At 39.0% G+C, this 27,593-nt stretch overlaps 1 protein-coding gene across 2 annotated transcripts in view; it reads left to right on the top strand.

The window, feature by feature from the left end:
* The window catches only part of LOC139713500 (transcriptional coactivator YAP1-A-like), a 60,414-nt gene that overhangs the window by 15,903 nt on the left and 16,918 nt on the right, over window positions 1–27,593 (top strand). The window contains exons 2-6 of one of the 2 annotated variants that reach the window (XM_071625226.1): window positions 11,284–11,383; window positions 13,970–14,129; window positions 16,200–16,357; window positions 17,098–17,223; window positions 22,282–22,350. In XM_071625226.1, coding sequence (XP_071481327.1) covers window positions 11,284–11,383; window positions 13,970–14,129; window positions 16,200–16,357; window positions 17,098–17,223; window positions 22,282–22,350 — 613 coding nt within the window. The remainder of the gene's footprint in view (window positions 1–11,283; window positions 11,384–13,969; window positions 14,130–16,199; window positions 16,358–17,097; window positions 17,224–22,281; window positions 22,351–27,593) is intronic. The other variant, XM_071625227.1, reaches the window with a different exon arrangement.

Genomic DNA, 27,593 nt, shown 5'->3' with positions numbered 1-27,593 from the left:
GCATGGACCTAAATGTTTATGAATGTGGATCTGCATACAAAATGTACACATAGCACACAAACCTGAATGCTTGTATTATGCAGATCCATATATATATGCAACTGTGGGGAACAAACTTCAACTGGAGATAAAATTTGTAAGCCTACACGTAAATATAGCCAATCTCAACATGGGATGTTTGTAAATTGTCTCGTTAAAAAAATCTCCCAAAGTACATTGTAAATCCAGCCTATTTCACAGAGTGGTCAATGTGCATATTTGCTCAGATAATATTAAGGTGCGGAAACACAGAACAGTGTCTCCAGAGTCGGGGTCGCCCTGTGATAACCTTGCTTCAACTACTTCCGTTCCTTGCGTTGTGCAAGCGATTTCTTCCGAAGAGTCAATATTTGGCAGCGGAAGAGTGTCATTGCGTAAATCGCCAAGCATGCGATATGTATTTCGGATTTCCATGAAACAGCTACAGATTAAAAAGGAAAAAAAAAAGGGTTTGAGATAAGATTGTGAATCGCAGCGTGGAGATACTGTACATGCACCCTATAATACTCTTGTGTGGGAATAGTCCTTACATCTCTTCCCAGTTTAATAATGATAATAATAATAATAATAATAATAATAATAATGATGATGATGATGATGATGATGATGATGATGATAATAATGATAATAATGATAATAATAATAATAATAATAATAATAATAATAATAATAATAATAATAATGATAATAATAATGATTATGATAATGATAATGATAATGGTTATGATAATAATAACAACAACAACAATAACAGTAATAATGATAATAACTCCTGTCTTCTCTCACTCTTGTCACCACATACTGCATACAAATTTTCTTTTTCTTAATGGGGAATAAGCCAGCCGTACCATGTGTATCAAACACATTGTAATGTTTTACTGTTAGTTGACACACTCTGATGCCTACATGTAATGTTGTCACAGCCTTTGCTCTACCATCTGGTTGCTACTCAAATTGTGTTTCTGGTTTAAATATATGGAGTACGATCTGTTTGTGTGTATACAACATATTGCACCGTTAAGGTATACTGGTGGAGGTACAAGATGTGTATTGGCCTTTCTATCTATGCCAACGTGTACAGATTTTAACCTTTTGGTAAAGTCGTTGAAGCCAAAGTATACTGATTATAACACATCAGTATAGGCCCCTGTGCCCTAATACGTGGATGGATTCTCAGTACTTGCTGAATCTGATGAACTTTCGGTCTGGTGATAGAAGATACCAGCACACCGGTCTTTTCAGTGGTTGGTTCTGTTATCCATGACGCTCGCGAGCTCTATCGTGGTGCCATGGTTAACTCGTTCACCGTTTAATTTGAGGGTTCTGGTTTGGTGATTGAGGTTTGACTTTGAAAAGTGATGGAAGGGTGGGGGGGGGGGGGGCGCTAAAGAAAAGGGGGAGGGGCTGCAAAAGGGGGAGGGGCAGGGGAGTAGATAGATTGAGGGAGAAGCCCTTTTGGGTTAGGTGAAAAGAACATAGCCCAGACATGTTATACCAATTATATAAGGGGTATATAGACATGAACAAAGTTCATCACGGTGTGATGGATGTGTGAGGAAGTTGGTAGATGGTGAGTGATATGGATGAAAGATGCATTTTATGATAAATTTGCATATTTTAGGTTTGGTTTGTTTTTCCCCAGGTCTCCACCATCAGAATCTGTGATTCATGATAAATTATGATGTTTAGTAAGTTGTACAAGAGAAACGCCCATATTTCATCAGCATGTTTTATTTTAAAGTATGTATGTAAATACAGTCACCAGAAACTGGTATTTGACACTGGAACCTCATAGTACACCCGCTGCATATTAGTAACAGGAAGAACATGGTATCACTATCAGTCAGTTATGTTTTATGCTAAATGCCACAAGAACCAAGTTCCTTTACTTGTTGACTCCTGTAAGAGAATAGTATCATATGTTGCCGTGGTAGTTGAAAATATGTCAGCATTTATTCATCAGTAAAGAAAAGAGAAAAATAGAGACATGCTGATGGTTTGCCTTCAGGAGTCAGTTACATCATGAAATATCCAGAAGTTTGAAGAGGTGTGGAGGCGTGAGAGGAAACAAAGACAATAGTCATATTTGTGAGGATGCACATATTCATGCAGTGTGTGGCGATATGTATAGTTCACATTCATCTCTTTCTCGTGCTAAATATAAAGGGGTGCCAAGTGTGGTTGCTGCCGACCCGAAAATAGTGTGTTGTAGTGCTCCACACATACACAAACACTAAAGAGAGAATAGAAACCTGACAGAAACTGGCTGGCAAGTTCACAGAGAGGGTCACACAACAAGATATGTTTTTTTCCTCCACCAGATGAAGTGCGGTGCACTTTGTAGGCACTTTTACGCTTGTGAGAACGTGAATGCGGTAGGCTGTACTGTGGGCAAGTACTACACAGCCCTGTTTCCGTTCAGCACACAAAAACAGTTTTTGCTAGACTGATTACCATTCAAATCCTAGGAGTTGTTTGCGTTTTCATAAAAAAAGAGCATACAAAAATCACTGCAGAAAAACACAGCATTGGCAAACTTGGGAGAATAATCTAATATTTGCCCGAGTTTACCCTGAGGGGAATACCGACTTCCCCACCCTCACAAGATCTCTCTGATCTTTTTCTGGCTGTTTTTTGTTTTATGTTTGTATTTTGTTATGTTGTCGGAAAATCCCTTGTCCCCTTTTTTGCCCTGTGTTATTGGATGTTCGTACCTATTTGTGCCCTCTCCATGAATAGATCCTGGAGACTCAAGGGATAGGGGTATTGAGCCACTTCTTTCTGAAGTACATGGAAGGAGTAGGGTTGGCACGCAATATGTATAACATTTTCCATGCAATTTGTTCCATGGAAAACATGTTTTTCCATTTTTTTTTTCTTTTATAACGTGCTAATATGAATTTTAAAGCATGAACTGCCTTTCATTTGGTGTGTTTTGTCCATTATATTGTACCTGTGACATGGTCCTATCCCACTTCTAGCAAGTCAAAGCCAGTTCAACATTAATAATCTTTAAACATGACCTCTAATGGCACCTAGGGCTTAAAAATAGCCATCTATTTCTTGAATAAAGAAAAATCCATTGAGTCATCCATATATGAAATCACAAATATCCATTTGGCATTTCACCCTAAAACCTCTTGGCTCTGATCTCAACTATGGGTGTTTAGAATTTTATTAACTGACAAGTGATAAATGATAAATACACCTCAATACCATGTCTCGTGTTGACAGACTAAGAATAAAAAATAAATTTCAGCTTCTCAGCCAATGAGGGACTGGCTCTCTACTTGTGATAGATGATGAATAAATACATCAAAGTTTCTGTGTTTGCTGTAAGGGAGAGGCTTTATAGCAGAAAAAAATTGATGATGGAGGGTAAAAGATCAAACTTCTCAAAATCACAGTTTATTCAGGTGGAATATGGATTTTTTTTTTTTTGTGCGTGCCGCTATTAATAAAAAGCTGTTCTCCTGGTGAACTTCTGCGTCCCATTTATGAGGCCTGAAGTGTGCTTGTGGAGCAGCACTGGTCCTTTACAAAAAAAGTGTAGAGTACCGTAAAGTTCCGTGTATAAGACGCACTATTTTTTCGTCGGAAAACGTTGAAAATCGGGGGTGCGTCGTATACACGGGTACAGTCGAATCACGGAAAAAAATCCATCATGTACACCCAATTTTATAAGGCCAACTTGGGGCCATGTATGCCCATCGACGTTTGGAAGGTAAGCAGTCACTAAAACTTATGGATAAAAGAGCGATCTTTCAATCTGGACGCACACAAAAGCTGCAAATACGAGATAAACTTACATCGTCCTTGTGCAGTAACGATGTATCAATCTGGCCATAGACAACAGCTGTAACAGCACTGCTGTATGCTACCGATGTCAGTCTACCAAGCCACCAACAGCCAACCTAGTAGCTGGAATACGCGATGTACAGGTATCATTACTAAATTACCGATACCGTAAAACTTATCAATGTACTAGTATCAATATGGCCATAGACAAAAGCTGTAAAATACGGAGTAGGATCGACACTATGTCACCGTAAATATATGAACGATGTGTGAAGCATGCATGCATATCCGTGTCGTTCGTTTGCTCTTCATTTCACGAGTGCGAGGCCAGCTAGGATAGCATAGCTACACTGTAGCTAGTAGCTAGCTAGCAAGCCTTTGGCAAAGGCAGCAGCTGCAGAGAGGCTTTTGCAATGGACTCGCGTGCACACAGCGATCGGATCGAAGCGCGCTTGCCCGTTGCGCGCTGTGTGTGCAAGTCCATTGCTCTCTGTGTGCGTGTGCTGAAATTATAGCGAGCTGCCTTTTGCAAAAGGCTAGCACTGTGCATACAAGCATGGTACAAGAGACACACATGTTACTGGTAACAGTGCATGAGTGTAATTACCGTACGCACCGTACGTCTTGCCGTATGATCCCTCTGCTACACTTGTTGATGTTTTTCTTATTTTTCGTAATGAACCTTCCAGTCTGACATGTGTCAATATGCGAGACACCCTCTGCTATGTATGACAGCAAAGATCGTACCGTACACTCATGAGTACGATATGCATGACACATTTACCACGATTGAAAGGCGAAACAATAGCAAGTGAGTACCGAGACAAGTCTCGCATTTTGCGTCTTCCATATTTTGTTGATGTCCGATGAATACCGTTAAAAGAAAATATAAAAGGAAACGAAAAATAGAGCAAATACATGCTGCATTCTAGGGAAATTTTGAGCTGAAATAATATGTATGACACACGCAATATTTGCGTGGACATTTTCGTGTTTTTTTTTTTTTTTTAATTCTAGGTCCGAAATTAGGGGTGCGTCTTATACACGGGTGCGTCTTATACACGGAACTTTACGGTATTTGTTTGCCATGAGTAGGGTTTGAATGAGGATGAAGAAAAAAATATTTTGCTTTGATCAAATTTGATATTTTCATACACTCTAAAGTGTGTTAACTTATCGATGCGGAGTTGGTATCGAGCGTATTTTATATCTGTGTGTAGTAGATCCTGTATACATGTTTGCTGTATGCGCTCATTGGAGTGTTACCAAATGCAGGATGTTACTGTGCAAGATGAGTTCTTCACCTTAATTTAGATAATTGTAGTGCATGTGTGTGTGTATGTGTGTGTTTGTGTGTTTGTATGTATATTTGTCTAGGGAATGACTTCAGTACTGATATTACTACATTTCGAATTGTTCTTTCTAGAAGATGGACAGATAACAAGCTTCAAAGACCCATCTTATGCCTGTGAGTTAGTGCACATTCAATTGCTTTTGCATGGTAATAAATAATAGATTGAGACATTGAAAAATCTGATTCAAACGCATATTTGTACTCTACATATTATGTACATTAAAAGAGTTTTCGGATTGATGTGTCATAATGGGGGAGCATCTTCATATTGGTGATGCTACACATGAACATTGCATTTATGGTCTGTTGAAATTATCAGTCTGTTCCAGCATTAGGTGTAATTATGTAGGGTGCATTTATTTTAAAGGTTCCCTGAGGTATAATTACCATTCCAAATGTGATGGAGGCAATTTTTCAGCAATAGATTGTTCTGTGTTTTCATTTGTGGTTAAAAAATGCTGATTTGAAAGCCGTTTGAGCCACAAACGCCTTTTCTGTGATGTAGATAAATGCAAAGCCATCGTGAAACATGTTTATATGGGGTGCCTTAGTTTGACCTGTATACTTCCCATGTCAAACGGCGCAAAGCAGCCGTGCAGTGACAACTCGCAAATCATGATTTTATAGATATATATATTTTTTTCTGATAAATGCAACATCCAGAGAAATAGCCTCAAACCACTTTCATATAAATGCACTTTGAAACAAGGTTCTATCTCTTAAGTTGGATAAACACAGCCTTATAGCGTCTCAAACAAACTGGATTCAATGTATGTTGCGTGTACGTGAACAGATGCAAGGAGGTAGCAGTGACCTTGTTTTTACAGAACATTATTTTGTACTTTTCGACTTGTTTCACTGGCAACACAGTAAGTGCTTGTTGACATTTGTCCCTTTAACCCTTGAGTATGGGGCAAGTTTAGGTCACCTTCTCTTCAAATATTGTGAAGGGGAATCTTGAATGCCTGCAGTTTCTCTTATTGAGTCATTGGTATAATGAGCTGTGGTTCTCATGATGTCAGTGGTCATGGGTGAGTGAGCATGAACGACGTAGCGATTACAGAACTCATACAACTTCTGGCCTGAGATCTAAAAAAAAGAAAGATTACTTTTAAGTCTATACACTGTGAATTAGAATTGTTATGGGGGAAAGAAAAATTGTATCATAAGTAATGCAATGTACTAATCATTGGTGCTGTTCAAGTTCCCATGTACACTGTATGAGTGAGAGAGGTGAATTCATGGACGTGGTCCATTTGAAGATGGAATTAGGCCATGAAATTGAGGACTCGTTTTTCTGAAGATATACCTATACAATGTAATGTTCTGTGCGGGGGTATAATGCAAGATTTCAAATTGCCCTATCGGCACCTCTTTTGTTGCTCCTGAATGGTTAGAGAAACCTCAAAAAGTGCAAAAAAAGGGGGTGGGGGTGGGGGAGGTCTCTTTGCAGTAGCATTTGTCATGGCCCTATAGTCTCTACCGCATTGTAACCTGGTCTAGGGACTGTCTATCATGATGGGTGATAGTAGTTTGGACATTATGTTGAAGGACTTTGCATCACAGAGGACAAGGGTGGGGAAGATGGGGGGGGGGGGAAGAAATGAAAACTCTGTGGTAAGAAAGAGTAGAGCTCATTATGTGAAAATTGTAACAGCTTGACCGATTAAATCGTCTTTCTTTTATCATGTCATGTAGTGTTCTCAAACTCCTTTGATCTGATTTGGGTTTTCAAAAATGACATAATTGTTATTACTAAGCTATTGATTGACACCAGATACTCAATCTCTTCCTGTCTTAATTTTATTTTGAATAAGAATATCCAACTAACTAAATTAAAAAAAAATGTGTGCAAGTCAAATGCAAGAATCTTTCAGCAGGGGCCTCGTCGGCATATTTAATATGCAGATCTGCAGTTGTGACTGATATTAGTATTGAAGAAAAATTGAGATTTTTAAAACCATGTACGAAATTTCTTCCTTTTACATACTTTCATAAATCTTATACTTTCCCGTTTATCTGGAATTACTTCATACCTCAATATCCACTTGGATATGAAACATATGGACAAACACTCCGACAATATTTGACAATTTACACGATCATTAAGCCTCTCCACCTTAGCCAAAAACTACTATACTGCTTGGCATAAGGGTTGGTTATATGGTAGCAATTGGCTTCATTTTCATCCGGTAACAGCCTATTCCTGTCAGATAGCAGAACTCTGAAAAGGTACCTTTCCCAATGGAACCTCTACCCTTCTCCTCTGTCATGTAGTCTGCTGCACACCAGACCTTAAAGGGTGTGTACAGTTCTGGTCGAGGTGAAGATTTAGCTTTTAACGTTTTGTGAGATATTCAGAAACCACTCCATGAGATGTCAAAGAGCATGCAGTTCTAAGGGGTATCAAAAGTTTATTCGATGAAAATCGGTTTTGAAATGGCTGAGATATCCAAAAACAAGGTGAAACAAAGAGATACTAATAAAGTTGGGGCATGTCGCCTTTTATTATTAGCACTTTTTTGGATATCTCAGCCATTTGAAAACCAATTTTCATCAAATGAACGTTGAATCCTTCTTAAAATTTTATGCTCCTTCATATTTCATAAGAGGCTTTTTGTTATCTCACTTAGGAATGTTCAAAACATGAATCCCTACCTCAACCAGTACTGTACAGTCCCTTTAATTTACTTCAGGCTTGTCACGACATACTGTACAGTGGGCTGATGTTGATACACAGATGAATGAAAGAGTAGACCAATCAGTCATAACCTTTTAATGGATATTACATAGTGTATGTGGAAGGGATGCTATTTTCTTTCAATGCTGCCATATATCTATTTATTTTTCTGTTTATTGATTTTTTTTTTTTAGTGTCAGTAGTGTTAATGTATAGTGTTTAAATATTTTTCTTATATTAAATCAATCAGCTTGATTGAGTGATAATGACACTACAACATTTGTACTCCATTAAATGTTTCCATACAGAGTCCATGTAGGCAGTGAATTATAACCAGTTGTTATATAATGCATTTATGTGAAATTGATGATTCTATATTGATGCATTTGGTACATTGAATCAATACATCTTACCATGAAGTCACCATCCTGCCGTCTCTTGCCTTACAATAACAATGCAAACGATGAGCTAAAAGCACGATGTAGTCATTGCTAAAAGGCTGGCTTGGTGGATTTAACTTCTCATGCCATTCATTGTACAGAGTGATGTAGCATTCACTGTGACAAATGTCAATGTATTGATCATGCACGCACTACTGTCTTGTGCAAACAAAACAAGCCATGGTATGCCAACATTGTGTTGTGCTACATGCTCAAATTGTATCATAATATCTCCCCCCCCCTCCCACACACATAACTCTTCCACATCAAAACAAGCTGACTATACATTTGGATATTTTGGGCCTGTATGTTTCATGCGTTTATGAAATGTAACAATGTTTACAGATGCTATGACACCTTTTTTTTTCACAATTGTAGCCTGTGCTGAAATGCAAAACATGAACTATAGAGAGTTGGGAGAGGGGGAGGAATTATAGAGAGAGGGAAGGAATTATTAAGCAGAGGAGAGAGTGACAAAGAAGGTACTTGACCATATCAAAGTACTGTGTGAATTTTTAATTTTAAGAGAAAGAGAGAAAGATATCTAATTGGGAGGTTAATGCAGCATAGAAAACTAAATTGGACAAAGATGATCAGCAAAAAGATATTATGACTTATGAGAGCGAAAGAGAGATAGATGTCATGAACATAAGGGACTGTAGTAAGCACAGATGGGTAAATATATAGAAAGAGAGAAAAAGGATGATTAGTCAGGAAAAAACAGCCATATGACTATGAGATAAGTGGACAAAGAGAGGGGATGGAGATATTAAAGAAAATCGAGAGACAGCTAGGTAGAAAAGAAGAATAGGGAACAGATAGATGCAGGACAGGAAGAGACTAGAATGGGGGGGGGGGGGGGGGCACCAGAGGGAGATTTGGACTTCAAGCAAATTTGGCTCAAACGAGAGTCCTCATTACCCTATGACTGCTCCCCCCCCCCCCACCCCCAAATCTCCTGATTATCTGTGCCTTAACCACAGGGGCCCATTCCTCCACTGTGTTGCCTTATAAGGACACGCCCATTATGACGATCCCGTTGTTGGTAGTAGTGAGAGCCAGCTGTAAATCTGTGGATGCGGTCCCTGTCTCCATGGCATCCAGCCTGTGAACGCAACATCCTGTATGTCCATCCACTAGTAATGCCCTGAAATCGGAACGGAACTAGTCTGTTGTATGTCAATGAAGCCACACAATTATGAGAACGGAAAGATTGAAGATGGAAAATCTCACTCATGTTTGCTGACAGAATAATAGGTTTAGATAAATTAGACACATTTTTATTTTCTTACAGCTGAATATACATTCTGTACTCTATGTCTTAGGAGCAACCAGATACATAAAAGACACTTGGTACATGTATGTGAATTGATATCTCTTGTGATATACAATGTATGATTCTTTTGTTTGTTTGTTGTTGTTTTTTGAATACATTCTTATCAATAGAGGCACAGTGGTGGCACAAAGATATCTTTATTTTCTCTTTGTACTTGCACTTTTTGTGACTGTTATTCTAGGGTCAAATACTCTTTCTTTCTTTATCAAAATTCTGATTGGTTTTCAATTGAAGTAAGTTAGATTTGTTACATTTGGTGGGATCATCAGGATTGGCTACCTGATGAGTATGGGAAAAGTTAAACCTAATTGTGGGAGCCTACAACTACATCTCATAGAACTATTCATCTTGACTTCTTGATGTATGATACTGATACAGATCTCTCTCTTGTGTATCCCATAGTTCATTTAAACAGTCCATTCAACTGTCACTTGCATTTAGATTTATGTATGAGAAAGAATATTTCAGAATGACAAGTTTTCTTGTGATCACACAGGGAAGAGCTATTCTGCGACACTAGGCCGAAAGAGAGGCCCTGTGCTGTTCAGTGCGTGCTTCATTTACCATTCGATTAGTTGCGCTCGCATTTGATAGAAAGAATCAAGTGTGTCGTATTATTGTGCACTTTTGCATTGATTCATTGAACATGAAAGGACCTGAATAGCAAATATGGAATAAGCTTGCTTGTAGAAGGAAATAAAAGATTCAGGGAAAAAAAAACAGAAGACTGAGGATGCACTATTTTAGTGCTCCTTACAGTGCTGCGTGTGATCGTGTATGCTTTGTAAATTGTCAAGAAGGTTCTTCTGACCTTGTTGCGAGAGACTGTCGGCATTATTGATCTGTGAAGTGAACCAAATGACTTGGCTTGTTGTTCTTGGAAGTGCGTGACTAGCGAGCTTGCGAAATGTGATGATCGTGAAAAATAGAAGCTTCTGGAGTTACCTGTTTGCGTTCTCGATGGCATGGTCCCATTTTAGAATACTCTCGTACATGTACAAATGCAATTCATGGTACAATCGTGAGAGTAGACTTGTGAAACGATATGTTTGCCAGCGTCATGTATTGTAAAACATATTTTGACTCTGCTGATGTAAGCCACAAATATGTCAAGTGTTGTAGGTCTCAGCTGATGCGTGTCTTTCTTTGCAGGGATAGCGTGATTGGTGGCTTACCAACAGAATATTTCTATCCCTATTACATTCTTCATTAGAGAATGACATATCTTTCTTTCAAGTGTATTTGTGTGTTTGATATTGTCTTGAAATTGTCAACATAAAAAAATATGTGCCATTTATCTTCTTTTAAATAGTGATATTAATATTATCTTGGCAAAACATTTCACGTGACAAACATGTATGCAGTCATGCCATTCTAGTCAAGCAGAAATAGAAAATAACAACATTACTCATCTAACCTGGTCAGAGTTTGTCAGGGACATCAAAATAATGAAAATGAACAATCAATCATGATGCCATGTTCACATGTATTGTGTTGATGATACTTGATGATGAGACCAGTATTAGATCACGATCAATTTGAATACATGGGACTGTGTGAATTGTCATCACATTCATTATGTAGGCTTTAATCTGGGTATTTACTTGTGTTTGTGTTTGCTTGCTCTATCCAACAGCCACAACAGACAACAGACGACCTGGGAAGATCCAAGGAAAACCCCGCTCCTGGCTAACAACCAGCTCAACAAAGTCAACACCAATTCAAATAACAACCAGGTGAGGATGAGGGGCCATTTCTACAGATTTTAAGATTGGTCTGTGGCTGGCAAGAGTGGGCAGCCATGTTATCCTTTGAAGACTGGCTAAGCCCAAAGTTCCCCTCCCCCCCCCCCCCCCAGTATCTTTGAACATGTACTAAAGAAATGATCAAAATTGTGCACAGCTGTGGAAGGAATTGAGTGTGAAATAATCACCAGAGGTACATTGTAGATGTGAAAGCATCATGCATCAATTTGAAACGTAGTGTATCCAAGCATGAAACCATGCATATATTTTTCCCCCTAACAAAAAGTAACATACTAAATTATAAGTGTTTGTCAGAGTTCACACAAATTATATTGACAAATAACATTTTTCTTGAAACTGACCAACAGAGTGTTATATAATGCAGTAAGAGAAGTATAAACCCCAGTGATTACTACATGAAAGGGAAAGGGGGGGGGGGTGTGCAAACTTTGTCAGTATGCTTGAAAATGACATCACTGTGTCAAATTTATAACTCGCGAAGTGAGTGGATGTTGTTTGTCTTTGCTAAAGTGCGAGAGGTTTTTCCCCCTGCTATAACAGCTGGATGTCCATAGTGTGCCGTCATTGATTGATGCAGAGACAAGAGCAGCGTGGCAGTGTTTTTCTTTTCTTTTTTGTATTCAAAGCTACAGTAGCATTATATTTAGTGAAGTGAATCATGGGGAGGGTATGTGGAACATGAACAGCTTTTTATGTATCTCCACATCGCCACTCTCTTTTGCATGTAACTTGTATATATTTCTCTACAGCTCACGGAAGACATGTTGATCACTAGTCATTGTTCTTGGTATCTGCACCATGACAATCACGTTTCACAGCCGGAAGAGTGAAAACAAATGGGATCTCAGAATTTTAGGGCTATCAGAATGGACAATCATGGCAATAGAGATAGTGGATTCCTATCACCATGTGCAATCTTTTTTCTTTTTCTTTTAATCTTGCTTTCTTCTGGCAAGCATGATTTCAATGTATTATGTGCAAGTGAAAAAAGTGATAGACTGATCATTGATTTTTGTTTAAATCTAGATTTTTATTTTCCAAACTTTTGTACCACTTTGTAATGTTCAAATGAGGGTGCAAAAAAAAAAAAACACATTTCAAAACTCTATCACTCTGTACTCTCACGTCATATTTGTTTTGGTTTTATTCTTCCCATTGTTTGCCTGTAAATTCATTTCCTGGTCAACCAGAACACTGTTCATTCATGTTCAGAGAAATTGATATGATGTATCACACTGAAATATGCCTGGCAAACATGTTTTGGAACTCTTCTGGGGTAAAAACGAATGAAAGGTGTCTTTCGACGTTGAAATAATTTTGTTCTCTTTATTATGTGCTTGATGTCTGAGTTTCTTAGCATTCTAAAAACAGTCTGTGTGACCTATGGTTGTATTTTTCTTATTCATTGTGCGACATCAAGATATTTCATGAGGCTATAGGACATAAAGTTGTACAATTGTAGAAAAAAAGGAGTCAATTTCTGTATCATAGTAACATGAACACTCTGTATGATGCTAAGTGCAGGTTTTGTGAGGTAGTGCATTTGAGTACTGCATGTTTGTGTATTAAGGAGCACTGGCTCTTGTTAATTCTATGATGAGAGCCGTAAACAGGTTTGTCCTGATGTAGATTCGTATGTCATTGTAGCACATTTTACAATGCTCTTTTGTTGAAGTCAGTGTATGGTATTATGTCTACGGGTTCTTGGATGCCTTTTCAAGCATGACCCTAGAACACCACCAAACAATACCAAAAAACAGAAAATAAAGAAGGCAAGAATAGAAGATATAGAGGCTCTTGTGCGCTGTCGTGCATTTTTCGGCAGAGGAACACTTCTAAGAACGTTGTGCTTCTCCAAATCCAGTCCTGACAATAAGCCCCCAAAAGCACTGTAGCGGTATTGCCTGAATGATATTGATTTGCCTATTGAATTGTGACCCATTGGGATAATGCTTGTTTTCGTTTCGGGACTCTCTGCCCCTTTATGCAGTCAAAGAGCTCTTGTATGAGATGTTGTGAAGAGGCAAAAGTACTTTTACTCTTATAGCATGGAGCTCGATAGCATGGAGCTCGATAGCAAAATTTTCTAAACAGCTTTCACTGCAGTTTGTTTGCCTTCAAATGGGAAATGTGATATTTTCATACAGCCCACTTCTGCCTCATTCAGAGCATGAGTGATGATTATTTACTTTTTTTTTATAATCATTATTTTAATTGGCATTTCAGACTGCATTTTCTTCCTGTTTTCTAACGTTGTTTCGCTATCAAATTGCCCACATTGGCCATATCTTTTCTTAGAGCTTTATCCAATAAATTCAACTCCTCCACGTTGGTTCGATAAAACACACCACATTTACATGCATATTTGACAAAATGAAATATTCTGGAACATAAGCTATGTGGCTATTATCTATACACTTTTGAATTTTCACCATTAATTGAGTGATTGTTATGTTTTATTCTTATTTTAATGTAGCTACTATAGTTTCTATTTTTAGCCTTATCATTGATGTTCTCATCATCATCGTCATCATCATCATCATTGTTACGTAACAGGTGCAGCAGATCATTATGCAAGGCAACGGGCAGCCCCTTCCATCCATGCAGGACCTGGGGCCGCTGCCCATAAACTGGGAGCAGGCGGCCACGTCTGAGGGGGAGGTCTACTTCATCAATCACCTCGACAGATCGACCACGTGGCTGGACCCCAGGATCGGTGAGGGCGATATTGATTAGTACAGCTGTGGCTTCCATGTTGATTCTATTCTATACTTATTTGTTGTTTGTTTTTTGTTTTGTTTTCCTCTGGTGGTTGGTTGGAAACAGATGAGTAGATTGATTGTCTGAGAGATGTTACAATTTTTCCTTTTCCGTTATGGTTTCGAGCAGGAGGTTGACCTTGGCATGATTGTGTTTCATTGTGACCCCTAGTGCTGCCAAGTTCTCTATTACACTTTATTTTCTCCTCTGCACTGGAAACTCAAAATCTTGATATCAAATCTGTTGTGTGAGAAGCATTCAGCATTTTTCACTGAAAGAAATAAACACAAATTGGAATAAGTTTGATTATACAGTAGTTGTGTGTGACTTCCTGAATGTCTTTCACAAATTGGTGTGTATCATTTCAACACTACAAGGTCATAAGTAGTGTTTATTTGCATATCATTAGTAGCAAGATGCTGAAAGTTGATCAAACTGCTAGAAATAGATGATGCAGTTTACCATTCACTTCCATGAAGCAGGGAGATAGACATATACTCACAAGTGTATGTACACATATGGGTAGTCTCTTTCTTTAAGTCAAACAGTGCAACCTTGTACATTCTTTGCCAACCTACCATCTTGATATCTGATTGTTGCATTCTCATGAATGTGGAGATTATATCCACAGCATGTATGAGCCTCTTGCTGGTGTATATATAAAAGGGATGGTATAGTATTGGTTGAGGTGAGGATTCAGCTTTTAATGCTTTGTGAGATATTTAGAAACCACTCTATGAAATGTTAAAGAGCATATAACATTCTAAGGAAATTGGAAGTTTATTTGATAAAAATCAGTTTTGAAATGACTGAGATATCCAAAAACAAGGTAAAACAAAGAGTTCCTAATAAAAGTCTTGGCCCGTCATTTATAAGGATTGCTTTTTTTGATATTTCGGCCATTTCAAGACCAAGTTTCATAAAATAAAACTGTGAATTCCTCTAAGAATTACAGTTGTACATGTTCTGTGATACTTCATAGGAGGGTCCATAAGAGGTTATTATCTCTCAAACACACACACACAAACAAAGTTAGAAACCTGCAGCCCCATCTATACCAAAAACTGTATCATCCCTTTAAGCACACAGTCTCTCTGTCAAGGCTTGTGTGTATAGTAGTGGTGTACACGTGTGACGACCGGTCATGATGGAGTTGATGTGGCGACCCAGATCTCTTGGGAGAAAGCTCGGCCATTTAGAGATAGGAGCTTGTCCATCTAGGGTGATGATTGATAAGCGCTGTCCCCGGAAAAGCATCTTGTTTCCAACCAGCAGCGATCATTCCCCTCTGCATCCATTCTCCCGTTGCAGGGAAAGGAAGAGCAAGCCCTCTCCAACCCGCCCCCCCCCCCCCATCCCCAAGGGAGCAAGATAGATTTAGGGTGATTTAAGAGATGATTGCATCTTCAAAATGGAGCATAATCTCAATTACATACACACATACTCCTGACATTATTCTGTTTGACACATGTGCGTCATTTTATTTGTAATGAAATATTGATGGGGGTAGGATTTCCTGGTAATGTGCACTCAAGTCATGTTCAAGAATGCATTATGTCTTGAACAATGGAACTGGGTCAAAGGACACCTATTATCAAATACATTAAGACTAACATATGATTACATACCATTATGTTTATTTTCCTCTCAGCAATAGTATGTTCCTGAAAAAGACTGCAAATCGTAAAGATGACGAAGATATCCTAATGTGCAGGCATGATGTAATGTAATGTCATGATCTCTGTTATATACCAGAAGATGATAATGCAATACAAATTAATTAGATTTGATTGGATATGATTACTATCTGTGAATGTATGACCATATCAAAACCTGAAAAATGGTGGACTTTTGTCCGTATTTCACTGCCAGTGCATACTAAAACTGTTATTTTTTTGTGGACTAAAATCAAAGTTTTGCTTTTACCAATCTGTAGCATTTTGTCTTGATGAAAAACTGGTTTGCTTTATTTTTTTTTCTCTTTCTCCTTTACAAATGTCTTTTATCTCCTAATTGTCTTTGGTAGCCATGAGAGCCCCAGGTACGGTCCAAGCCGCGGCGGCAGCCCTCTCACAGTCGCAGACCAACTCTAGCCCACCGGCGCATCCGGCCGCCCAGACCTCCACCTCAGGCCAGCCCAGCTCACAACCCCAGTCGCAAGCACCCCTCAGCCCACCCCAAGGGGTAAGGAGTTGCCCCCCCCCTTCCTCTATTAGACAACCCATGCTCCTCTGTGTATATGGCAATATGTTGATCATTTTCTATTTGTTTATTTATCTATTTAGTAACATTTTTTACCCTTGCAGTTCCATACCTAGCAGTTCAATTTGTCATTATGATACACTTCATTTGCAGTTTGTAGGATTCATGACTAATTTTTGTTTCTTTAACCCGTTGAGGACGGTTTGATTTTGCTACATCACGTATTTCCCATAGACGCTTGCCAGAGTATACTCGGGACTTGTCCACAACAGGTTAAACTGGTGTTGCTGACATACCAGTCTTACAAAGTGACAGCTAATTAGGCAATATGCCTTTTTCGGGATGATTAACTCGAAAACAGAATTAAACAAAAATCAGAAACGTGATATCCTGTCCCCCTAAATATTGCGATGTTTGTTAAGATTATTATCCTAAAACTTTTGATTCCAAGAGAATAGACGGAAATCAAGTAGTTGTATGACACCACAATGAATTGTAAAATGTCAAGTCCTATGGTAGCTTACAAGGCTCGCACAAGTGAGAGAAAGAGAAGAACAGATGAAGAAAGAAAAAAAGACAAATAAGAAAACAAAATCTTTTTTTTTTTGGTGAGGGGATGAGGTAATTGGCTAAATGCTCACAGGAGTAACAAGATATCTGGTGTTCATCTGATTTGCATATCTAATTTGCATATATCTAATTTACATAAACTTGCTTGACAGCCTCCGCCCGCCATGTCCGGTGGACCAATGACGCAGCAGCAGCAGCTGCAACAGAAGCTCCGCCTTCAGAGGGTGCTAATGGAGAGAGACTGCCTCCAGAGACAGCACATGAAGATCCTCCAGCAGGTGAGATGGATCCAGTGATTAACCCATTGATGGCCATCGCTCACAGAGATATATCATCAATCGCTTTATACGTAGAGTAGACACGGGAGTCGGTGTTTTAGCTGGCCTGGATGAGGTGCTGCTGTTCAGGATGTGTGTGTGTGTGTGTATGTGAAACGATGAACAAAGAATCATACAGGTGTAGATGTGAGAATAGTGTGGTGAGAGACAAAGATTTGTGATATTCATGTTTTGTGTGATAGAGTAAACTTTACTGACATTTGCTGACAAACACATCATCATCACTGCAGTATTACTCACCTGATTTCATTTGCATTTTCATCCTGAAGCAATTGCACTTGATTAAATGCTTAAATAATTAAGTAATACCAGTGCTCTCCTGGTGCTAACTAGTTTTATGCTTCCACAGAATTGTGAAAAACAGCAGCATTAGCCCACAAATCTTTTTCTCATTAGCTATCAATAAGATCCTTAGCTGTGACACACGGTGGAGTAATCACAATGCTTATTGGCTAATGGCTTGACACCGTGTGAATTCTACGAGTAGAAAACACTCCTGCTATACTCTTTTTTCAAGATCGCAAACTCTGATTCCAGTAGCTGTGGACCAGTCCTGAATCAATTTGCGAAACTTGTTTGGCAGTAAATTGCAGTGCTAGCCATAGAAACGAAGAGCTTCTTTTAAAAGTTCGTTTTGGGTTCGTTAAGGCTCCCAGCAGTGCCTTGTCGTGGGTCTCTGATTGGATTAAGGCGACTGCATGAAACGAGGGTCAAGTTTGGGGTTTTCTTTTTTTAAAGCTCACGTGGACCAGCACATGGCGTAGTTGTTTTTTCTCCCAAAGGTCAGCAACAGACTTGGCCATATACCCCCGTTCCCCCCCCCCCCCCTTTGGTAATTTTCATATGCACCCTGTGGCCCATCTGAGTATTATTTTGCAATTTGTGTACCTTCCAAGCACAAACCTCATTCCTTTGCATTTTTTTTTGTGGGCTTTCCAAGAAAAGGGAATTAAACTAATTGAGAAGTAATTAGAAACAGGAAAAACTATGAAACCTTTCACCTTGTATTAACCCTCCTTAGATGTCTTACATGCACTTTTTCTCATTTTCCTAGGTCCCAATGTCAGTGATGTTTAAACCAATATTTTTCAATGAAAGCATTGTGAATTTCAGAATTTCAAAGTCTAGTGTTTTTGAAACTTTTTGTAATACTCTCTCTGATTTCGCTTTATGAAAGTTTACCTGAACATAGTGTAGAATTTTACCATGAGTTTAATATAGGATGGTAAAGGAGGGAGAAATAGAGTGAGTGAGAGAATGAGCATGAGGGCATTGCACTCTCTTGATCTCATTGCTCTTTGGAAGAGGTAATGGAGGAGGGGGTGGGGGGGGGGGTAGATGGGGCATAGTAATCCTTTTTACTGGTGGTACAAGTAAGCTCAGCGGGCAACTAGGCAAAACATTGTGGAGAACAATGGTGATCTGCTAAAAAAGCAATTTGCACAGAGAGGCTGAAAAAAAGAAAAGAAACCCATGGATGGCCGCTTTCCAAGCTAAGAAGGAGAGGGAACCAATTTCACTCAGACCAGGCCCCTGCAGTTCACTCTCCGAGCTCCAGCTAAGATACTAGTCTTGCATATTCAGACTCGAGACAAATGATGCACCAAACCTGCTGCAGATTTTGAATGCTAACTACTGCAAATTTACCAAATTCAAGCAAATTTTAGTCCACTGCTCTGAAGATTGATTCCCATCACTTAAAATTGGATTTGGGTCTGGAAAGTAGCCTCGGTAATTTGTTACCCCATAACCTGCCTGGGTTACAGTGTAATCCACCAAAAAGGGTATTGGAATGAAGCAATGTTTATAGAGTCTGTAACTATAGACTAATTGAGACCTTTCTTCCCTCTCTCTCTCTCCTAGCAAACTCCCCCCCCCCCCCCATATTTTTCCTATATATTCTATTTTCTCCGATTGTACAATGTGTAAATGCTTGTAATGACTCCCCACCTTCCTTGACTGTGCAGAACAAAAGCCCAGTTCTGGTGACTCTTTTTAACAACGGGGGATTAGAAACCCCCCTTCCCCTTAAAATCAATCCCTCGCTTCTTTGGAAATCACTGGGGCCAAACCTCTGTAGTGTCCCTAAGAAGAGGAACAGTAATGAGGAGGAGTTCAAGTATTACTGGCCACAGAATAGAAGGGATGGTGTTCTGTTTCTATGTGGGGGACTAGTCTTTTGTAGCAGACTCTGTCTTAATAAAATCTTGTGAGCAAACCCACCCCCTACCCACCATATTCAAAGAAAGTGATTCTGCTAGAAAACTAGTAGCATCAAAATGTCATTCTTGTTTAGTGGGTGTTTATTCATCGGCTTTGTCTTTGTTCAGATTTTGATTATCAAAGTTTCTTACCATCAGCATCATCTTATAATAATTATCATAATTATTATAATTATTATCATATTTATCATTATCATTATCATCATCATCATTATTGCACTTATTAAAATTTGATCACTTGTTACTGCTACAACTACTATCAACAAGAGATGTAATTGTTGTATTGTTACCATACCTGCTAATATCACTCTTACTATTCCTGATCCCCTTTTCTTAATAAATCCCCTTCCTTTTCTTTAATTACTCTTTCAATTGCCTGTGAGTCAAAAAACAAAGAGGCTGATAATTGTAGTGACCACAGCAAAACCTTTATTCATTGATTCCAATTTAGTTTGCATTCAAATCTGGCCAGTTGTAATAGAAATAAAGTGTCTACCCCTGGTGTTGTGGCCTCCAGTGATATGAAGTATTCTTGGCGACCATTTTGATCACTCCCTCAGTAACCATCCATACTACTTTGCCAGACAGTAGATAAAGCAAAGTACATGTTAAAGGGGGTGAACTTGTTCTTGTCAGAGACTGCTGTAGTTCTTGTTTTTTCACTTTAAGTTTTTCAGTATCAATATCTAGGTCTTTTAGAATATGTAAAGATTGTAAAGCTGGTGGGAAATTCTATAATGCTGTATTTGTTGGGCAAAACCTGTCTGCAAACTCAGACTAGCATTGTAAGAGAGGGACCCCAGTTCTTCCTGTGAAAATTCCCCCAGTGTGGGAAAATATGGGGGATTTTATTGATTATTGCATGAAAACAGGTGTAGTATTGGTACAGACTTCATTTTCTGAAAGGTCTTTTTCACACCCAGGCAAAGAGGCGAATGGGAATATATGACCGCAAATATATCTTGGCTGTCCATTTTGGGAGGGAAGGTTAATTGATCTTGTAGGACAATTCCAAGGGTTCAGAGGGTTTCTGTGGTGGCCAATGGTTGCAGGCTTTCCATAGTAAACTGTCGTTAACCCCTTTAAGACTGCAGTGTCTGAGCATTGTGAACATTTGACTTGGTTTGTCAACTACTGGTAATGACAGGCTTACTGTAGTAGACTAGAGTGTCTGTCTATGGATTTGCTCACTAATACAAAGCACCCATTTTGTACGCTTGTCAGCTGTTTAGAAGCGAAAGAGCTGATTTTATTTGAAACATCATCATAGGCTTTTAACAGAACTGTACTCACGGAAGAAGTACCCAATAGTCATGATAGTGACAGGAGTTGTGGGCTTGGCGATTAGCCTCACCAAATTATATTGTGAATTACCTAAGGTAAAAATACCAGGACAACATTTTAAATTCGATGGATCATATAAATATGTACACATTAAAAGTCTGTGTCAGTGCATGATTAGATTGGTGCAGGTAAGGGATGCGTCCTTGCGATACATTGTGTTATGAAAAAAATGTGTGACACAAATCGCTAACTCAGCACACAAACTTGTGTTAGTCTTCATAATAGTTCTTTATGTGTGATAATAGTAAATGAAGGTTTCATGTGAAAAATAGAAATAATAAAACATCATCATAGCACTATAGAATCTTACATGTTCTCCATCAAGTATATGGCCCGACATTACCACATCAATTTTATGATTTTTGTAAAGACCTAGTTTCTTTGTGGTGCAGATCGATCCAGATAATTTTCCTCATACACTGCAATGTCTCCTATGTCATTAAGTTACAATGTAGTTCTGCTGTGCTGGTGGTCTTATCCATGCTTTGTATCAGTGCTATAATTCCGAGCTCTAACTTTTCTGTTCCTCTCGCTCTTTCATTTGTCATGATAAGTAATATTTCTGTCTTTTGTTTGCTATTTACATGCATTTGTATTTTTCCTTTAAAGATGTGCTGAAATCGACTTCTGTCATTTGTGTGTGTTCGATAACATTTTCCCTTTCTATTTTTGTTTGTTGGTTTCTTATTTGAAGTGTGCAATCATTTTCATAATCGTAACATCTGTGCAGATGTTTAATGTGTTAGCAGCGCTTGTGCAATGTTACATTTTGTTTTCCAAAAGGTTCTACACTGCTTGCGTTGCATTTAGATATTATAAATCATGACAAGTTCCAAGCATTTGCTTGGAAACCTGTGCAGACCCATGATAAAACAAAACAAATCAAAACAAAAAAGCAGGTCGACTGGGGAAGGTGAAAGGTTTATTCAGCTCTGACATAAACAAGAGTGACTGCAACAACAAACCAAGTTTCTATAAATGGTTCAAAATCCAGGAATGTCTTGTCTTCAATTTGAATGATTATTCCTGCAGATATATGCATTGGAAGAATAAAAGTAGACACACCAGTTTTCAAAAACTTGTGAATTTCTGAAAATTTGATCCTGATAAATCAATATTGACTAGCTGTGGCTCCTCCCCCATTTTTTTTCCTTGCAAAACTTAAAAATAGGTTATTTCTGAACAGATTGAGCATGGTATATTTGAGTTCTTTGGTATGAAAACACCTGAACCTGTTATCCCAGGATGCATGTCAAGGGGTCAAACAACAGTGTGTGTTGTTGTTGTTGTTTTTTTTTTCAAGAGAAAAGAGCTTGCAGTGTAGAACCTTTCTGCCATGTTCTTCTCTTTTTTTCTTTGTTGTATTTTTTTCTTGTGTTACTTGGTCTAGTTTTCTAGCTGTGTGTGTGTTCTCTCTCTCGTTTGTCAACAGGCACAACAGAATCCAAAAAACTTGTCCTCCTGCCCAAACCTTTTGCCACGGAGTGATCGATGGAGAGAAGTAAGTTGTGTAAATCCTCAAAGAAAAACAAAATAGTCAAAAAAGAAGAAGAAGAAGAAAAAAAAAAGAGAAATACAGAACAAGTGCAAGACTATACAATTCTGAATTCATTGTCCACTTGCCACAGATGAAGTCATCAAACGATATACCTGACCTGTCGTAAATTCAAAGAGGATGGCGTATTGCATTTGTCCCGCCTTTAGCAACGAGAATATTTGCTTTGCTATTGGAAGCTGTTGCCCAAGTTTCGTTTTTTCCAGCAGTAAAACCTGATCTTTCGCAAATTTTCGCAATGCATTTTAATAGTGCATAGGGCAAAAGCAACTTTCTTTCTGGTATGGGACTTGCCTTTTGTTCTTCTTTTCTGGAACAGTACGTCTAGAATGGCCGTTCGTTGGTGATGACTATGAAAAAAAGCTTTGCTTGTTTGTTTTCTTGCTGTTGAAATGATTTTATATGTTGATGTGCTTTTCTCAGAATTCTCTGTGTTGTGCATGTTGTAGAATGTCGAATGTGCTTCTGTACAATCCACCGCCATTTCAACAAGACAATTTGTTTCTTTATGCAGCCGGATCACAGCATGGACTTGCCTGTGTAGCATGTTGGTTGAATGTTGTACACACTCTGATCTGACATCTTCACTACTTATTCCCTTTAGTTTAACCACACTCCGTCGTTTAGTTCTTCTTGCAATTAGGTACATCTGACTTGATTTGCCCTTAAGTACACAGTATATAATTTGCCATATCATTCGAGCAAAGAAACATATCAAGTATATTACACATTTATGAGTGCTTGCATTTTTTTATAGTTGAACTTGTGCCAAAGTTGTAATTCCCGGTGTGGGGAACTTCACAATCTTCATGCTAGAATTGTGTGAATCACAATTCTTTGATATCATATACCTGCCATAATTTCAAGTGAGCATGTTTTACTGGCAACAGGTTGGTAATTATATTAGTTGAAATGAAAGCAAACATTTGATGTTAAAGGGACTGTACAGTACTGGTTGAGTTGGGGATTCATGTTTTGAACATTCCTAAGTGAGATAATGAGAAACCTCCTATGAAATTTTAAGAAGGATTCAACGTTTATTTGATGAAAATTGCTTTTCAAATGGCTGAGATATCCAAAAAAGTGATAATAATATAAGGCGACAGGCCACGCTTTTTATTAGGATCTCTTTGTTTCACCTTGTTTTTGGATATCTCAGCCATTTCCAAACCGATTTTCATCAAATAAACTTTTGATACCCCTTAGAATTGCATGCTCTGTGACATCTCATAGAGTGGTTTCTGAATATCTCACAAAACTTTAAATGCTAGATCCTCACCTTAACCAGAACTGTACACCCCCTTCAAATTTCAACATGTCATTACAAATACAAATGCACACATGAACATCCTTATTTATTCTTCTGCCATTCATTGCAATCTGTAAATTGTCGTAGGAAGCTTAGAAGTTGTGTGATTGGCAATGTGCACTGCACATGCTGCACATATGGCATGTGACAACCAGTATGGAGAGCGTATGCCCCATGCACACATACATTGCACACATGCACACATACATTGCACACACACCCACACAGTGTTAGTAAAGTCTGCAAGCTTAGCTCTGAATGATTAATCGGTACTAATGCCTGGGGCCAAGGCTAGAAACTAGCTCGAAGAAGCAGCAGTTCTGCCCAGTTTCCAATGAATCGCTAGGACTGCTCCACTGTGTTGCCCATCAGTTGTGTGATGCCGATACCAGAGTAGTATATTCCACCTCTGATGGAAATGGATGATGGATGGATGTGTATTTGTCCAGGCAAACTAGGTCAACTCTTGTGTGTGTATTTGAGAAAAAGTAAGTAAGTGAGTATGTGTTTGGGTGTACATGTGGGCAGCGCAGCATCTTCTATTGATCAGTGACCTCATTATGACCTTTTGAAGGCTTCTTAGCAAGTTTGTTCCAGGAAAGAGGAGAGCAGACCAATTACAAGGCTCTCCAGTATTGTTATTAGATGGTATCAAACCAGTAGCCCTGGGACCCCTCCATACCCCCCCCCCTTTTTTTTTTGGAGGGGGGGGGGGGATGGAGGGGTCTCTTCAGTGCCATTCTCACTGATACAAATTAGCTGGATTCAAACCTTTAGATTTGCATTGCCACCCAGATTTTTGCCATTGTGGCAAACATAAAGATCCCATGAAACTTTTATCCATTCCCCTTCCCCTCCCCACCCCCTTCCATATAGATGGAAAAATTAATCTGTTTAGGTCCACTTTGTGCAAGGCCCCAGTCTTTGTGGTTAAAATTGTCATCCTACTCATTGCAGTGGATTTGAGAGAAGACCAGTAACACATGCACTTTGTTTAGGATCTGAATGCTGATAGCAATTGAGTGAGGTCCCCCCCCCCCCCCCCCCCATTGTGATGATTGGGCAAAATCATCATAAAAGTCAATGAGCCAAGCATTCAATCCAATATTCCCATCACAGAAAAAAAAAAAGAAAAATATATACCATGAATTGAGAGCAAGGGCATTCTTCTTTTTCAATCAATCAGGAAAAAAAAAAAACGGAAAAAGAAATGCACTTTTGAAAACAAATACAAAATTTCCATCTCATTTCCTCCCCGCCCTATCTTTGTATTGTGCCTGTACTTTTCAACAACAACAAAAAAAGTTTGGAGAAGTCAAGAGTATTGTGCCATGGAGATGATTCAACAATGCAAAGAGGGTATTTGTCAGTTTGGTTGGTCCTGATAGTATTACCTATGTGGCTGTGAAAATGTGAGCTATCGTCACTACTATAGCATCTGATTGCCAGGAATAAAGATGTCCAGCGAGCAATACATCGGGGAAAATCGGAACTCCTCCCCCATGGCGATTGATGGACTCTGCCAATGTTTAAACTATATGATGATTGGGTTAGGAAAGATGTTCGCGTGGATAACGAATTATCCATCTTTTCAATGATCAGTGGCCCTGATAATTTTTTAGCTTTAGTGTATACCAGATATACATGAATATATTCACAGTATAATAGCCTATATGTATGCAAAGTATTATTTCCGACCACAATAAGTCACTAGTAAGAGAAGTATTTAACAATTCTGCTGCATTTTCTGCTGGACGTTTGTGGTGGTTTTTGAGTCTTTTCATACATGGTTATGTCCATATGGTTTGCTGTAGTGAATTTTGGCAATGAATGAACCACTTTGGTATGTTTCCCTCGCTTGCTGTTACTTTAATATCTGCAGTCAGCTTATATCCACTCATAGACGTCCCGTGATGTTTGCTAGTGAAACCTACATCTTGTGGGGACATCTCGATAGAATTATATGCAAATTAAACCATGACTTCTGACAGAGTGCTTAAAAATATCCTTTGTGTGTGTGTGTGTGTGTGTGTATGTGTGTGTGTGTTTTATTTTATATAAAAACCTGTCTTTTCCAGTCCCATGAACTGTAAATTCTTTGTGGTTTAGTTTTCATTTTGTTTGCAAAGTGAGCTATGTTGGAAGGCTTTGTTGGAATACCAGTGAAGCATGAGGTACTGTATATGTTTGTAAAATATGTTACTTCCTGTGCCATATATGCCTGGGGAAGCATTTGATGCACCGCTGCACTTCGTAAAAACATGGCCAGACGAGATTAATGTGCAATGCGACTTTACGAGGAGGCTGCTGACTTTACTGGATAAGAGGACGAGGGTGGGGAGTTGAAATCCGGTGTTCATTTTGCATCTCCCAGGGTCTATGGTGCGTTGCTTGTAAAGACGTGACAATTGCAGATGCTGATCTAGGCTTGTGTGTAGGTTATGACATGGATGTGTCTTTACGGCTGGTTCCGATCGAGCGTGTGCATCTCACGTCGCAGACGTCCAAGGAGTAAATTGAATATCTGTTGGTGGCGAGACTCGATTACACCAGAAGACGGAGTGGTAAAAATAAAAGAAGACTTTGAGGAACAGAGATGGGAGGGAGAAGTGTTCGGAGGTGTTGAGCGGATAGATTGAGGGGAGACATTCTAGAAGGTGAAAGCCGGGTATTGGATTGAGACGGGCTAGTGGGGGCATGGTTTTTGCATACCCTGGTAATATACCAGGGATGCGGTATCTATGACGACTATACCAGGGAGGATGCAGGACAGAAACACTGCTTGGTTGCAGTTGGGAGTCAGAGCATGGGATGCTCTCTCCTTCTCTGCAAGACACTGTCTCAAATATATTTCAGTATCAAAGGTAGCAGTCATCTTTCTTATACCTCAGAAGACATCTCACATCTGGGTTTTTGTTTTTGATTTTCTTTTGATAAATAGCAGTTTGCATTGACACATAGAGGTTGAGGATATGAGCAGATACATTATGATGGCAATGTTCAATCCATAGGTTGCGACTGTGATGTTTTTGTGCATAAAAGAGTCCCAAAAGCCCAGTTCAGGGACACTAATTTGGTTGATAATTTAGCATCTACAATGTGAAAAGTTATTGCTGCTAGGTTATGAAAAGGACCACAGTAATTTGATGTGAAGGATGCAACTTATATCTGATTATGTCATGTCAAGAAAAGAAATTAACTTTACATGTTTATGCAAGTTAATGGGGGCATTTGTGAGGTTATGACACTGCTCTATCTAATTTGCATATGTCATTGTTGCTAGTTATAGCACTGTAGCTAACCCTAGCTTTCCAGTTCTAAGTTGCAAGAAGGATAGGCACTTATACCAAAGATGATGTGATGGATGCGAGAGCCAGGTTGGAGGCTTTTTTAAGATGGTGAGGCTGTAACCAGCCACCCATCTCTTGGCGGCCATCATCAGCCCCCTCCCCCGTATAAGATGACATACTTCTTGAGTGATGTGTGGATATATACTTACTTACTACAATTCGTTGTGCGTGCGGAGCCGTCTGACTGATTGATAAACCTGGCATTGACTCAGGATGTGGCGTATATCATCATCTGGGTTCTTTAGCGCCAGAAGGGCATCTATCCCCCCAGACCTACGACAGCATCGAAAGTCCTTCTGGCAGTAGACAAACTGTTATGATGATGTTGTCTGTCCCTGTTTGTTTTTTTTCTTTTTCTGTCTTCAGTTTGTTCCAAGATTTTATAAATTTATGACGGGAGGGATGAGGTTATGGAGTGGGATGAGGGTATGGGGGTGGGATGAGGCGATGGGGATTGGGATAGGGATAGGGATAGGAGAAAAGAAGTTGATGAGGGTGAGGATATATATTACCAAGAAGTCATAAAGGGA

Source organism: Diadema antillarum, unplaced genomic scaffold, assembly GCF_040938485.1.
Source record: "Diadema antillarum isolate AM-2024a unplaced genomic scaffold, OU_Dant_1.0 seq00001990_RagTag, whole genome shotgun sequence".
NCBI lineage: Eukaryota > Metazoa > Echinodermata > Echinoidea > Diadematoida > Diadematidae > Diadema > Diadema antillarum.
Note: the sequence above shows the minus strand (reverse complement) of the source record. Positions and strands in the feature narration are given on the sequence as shown.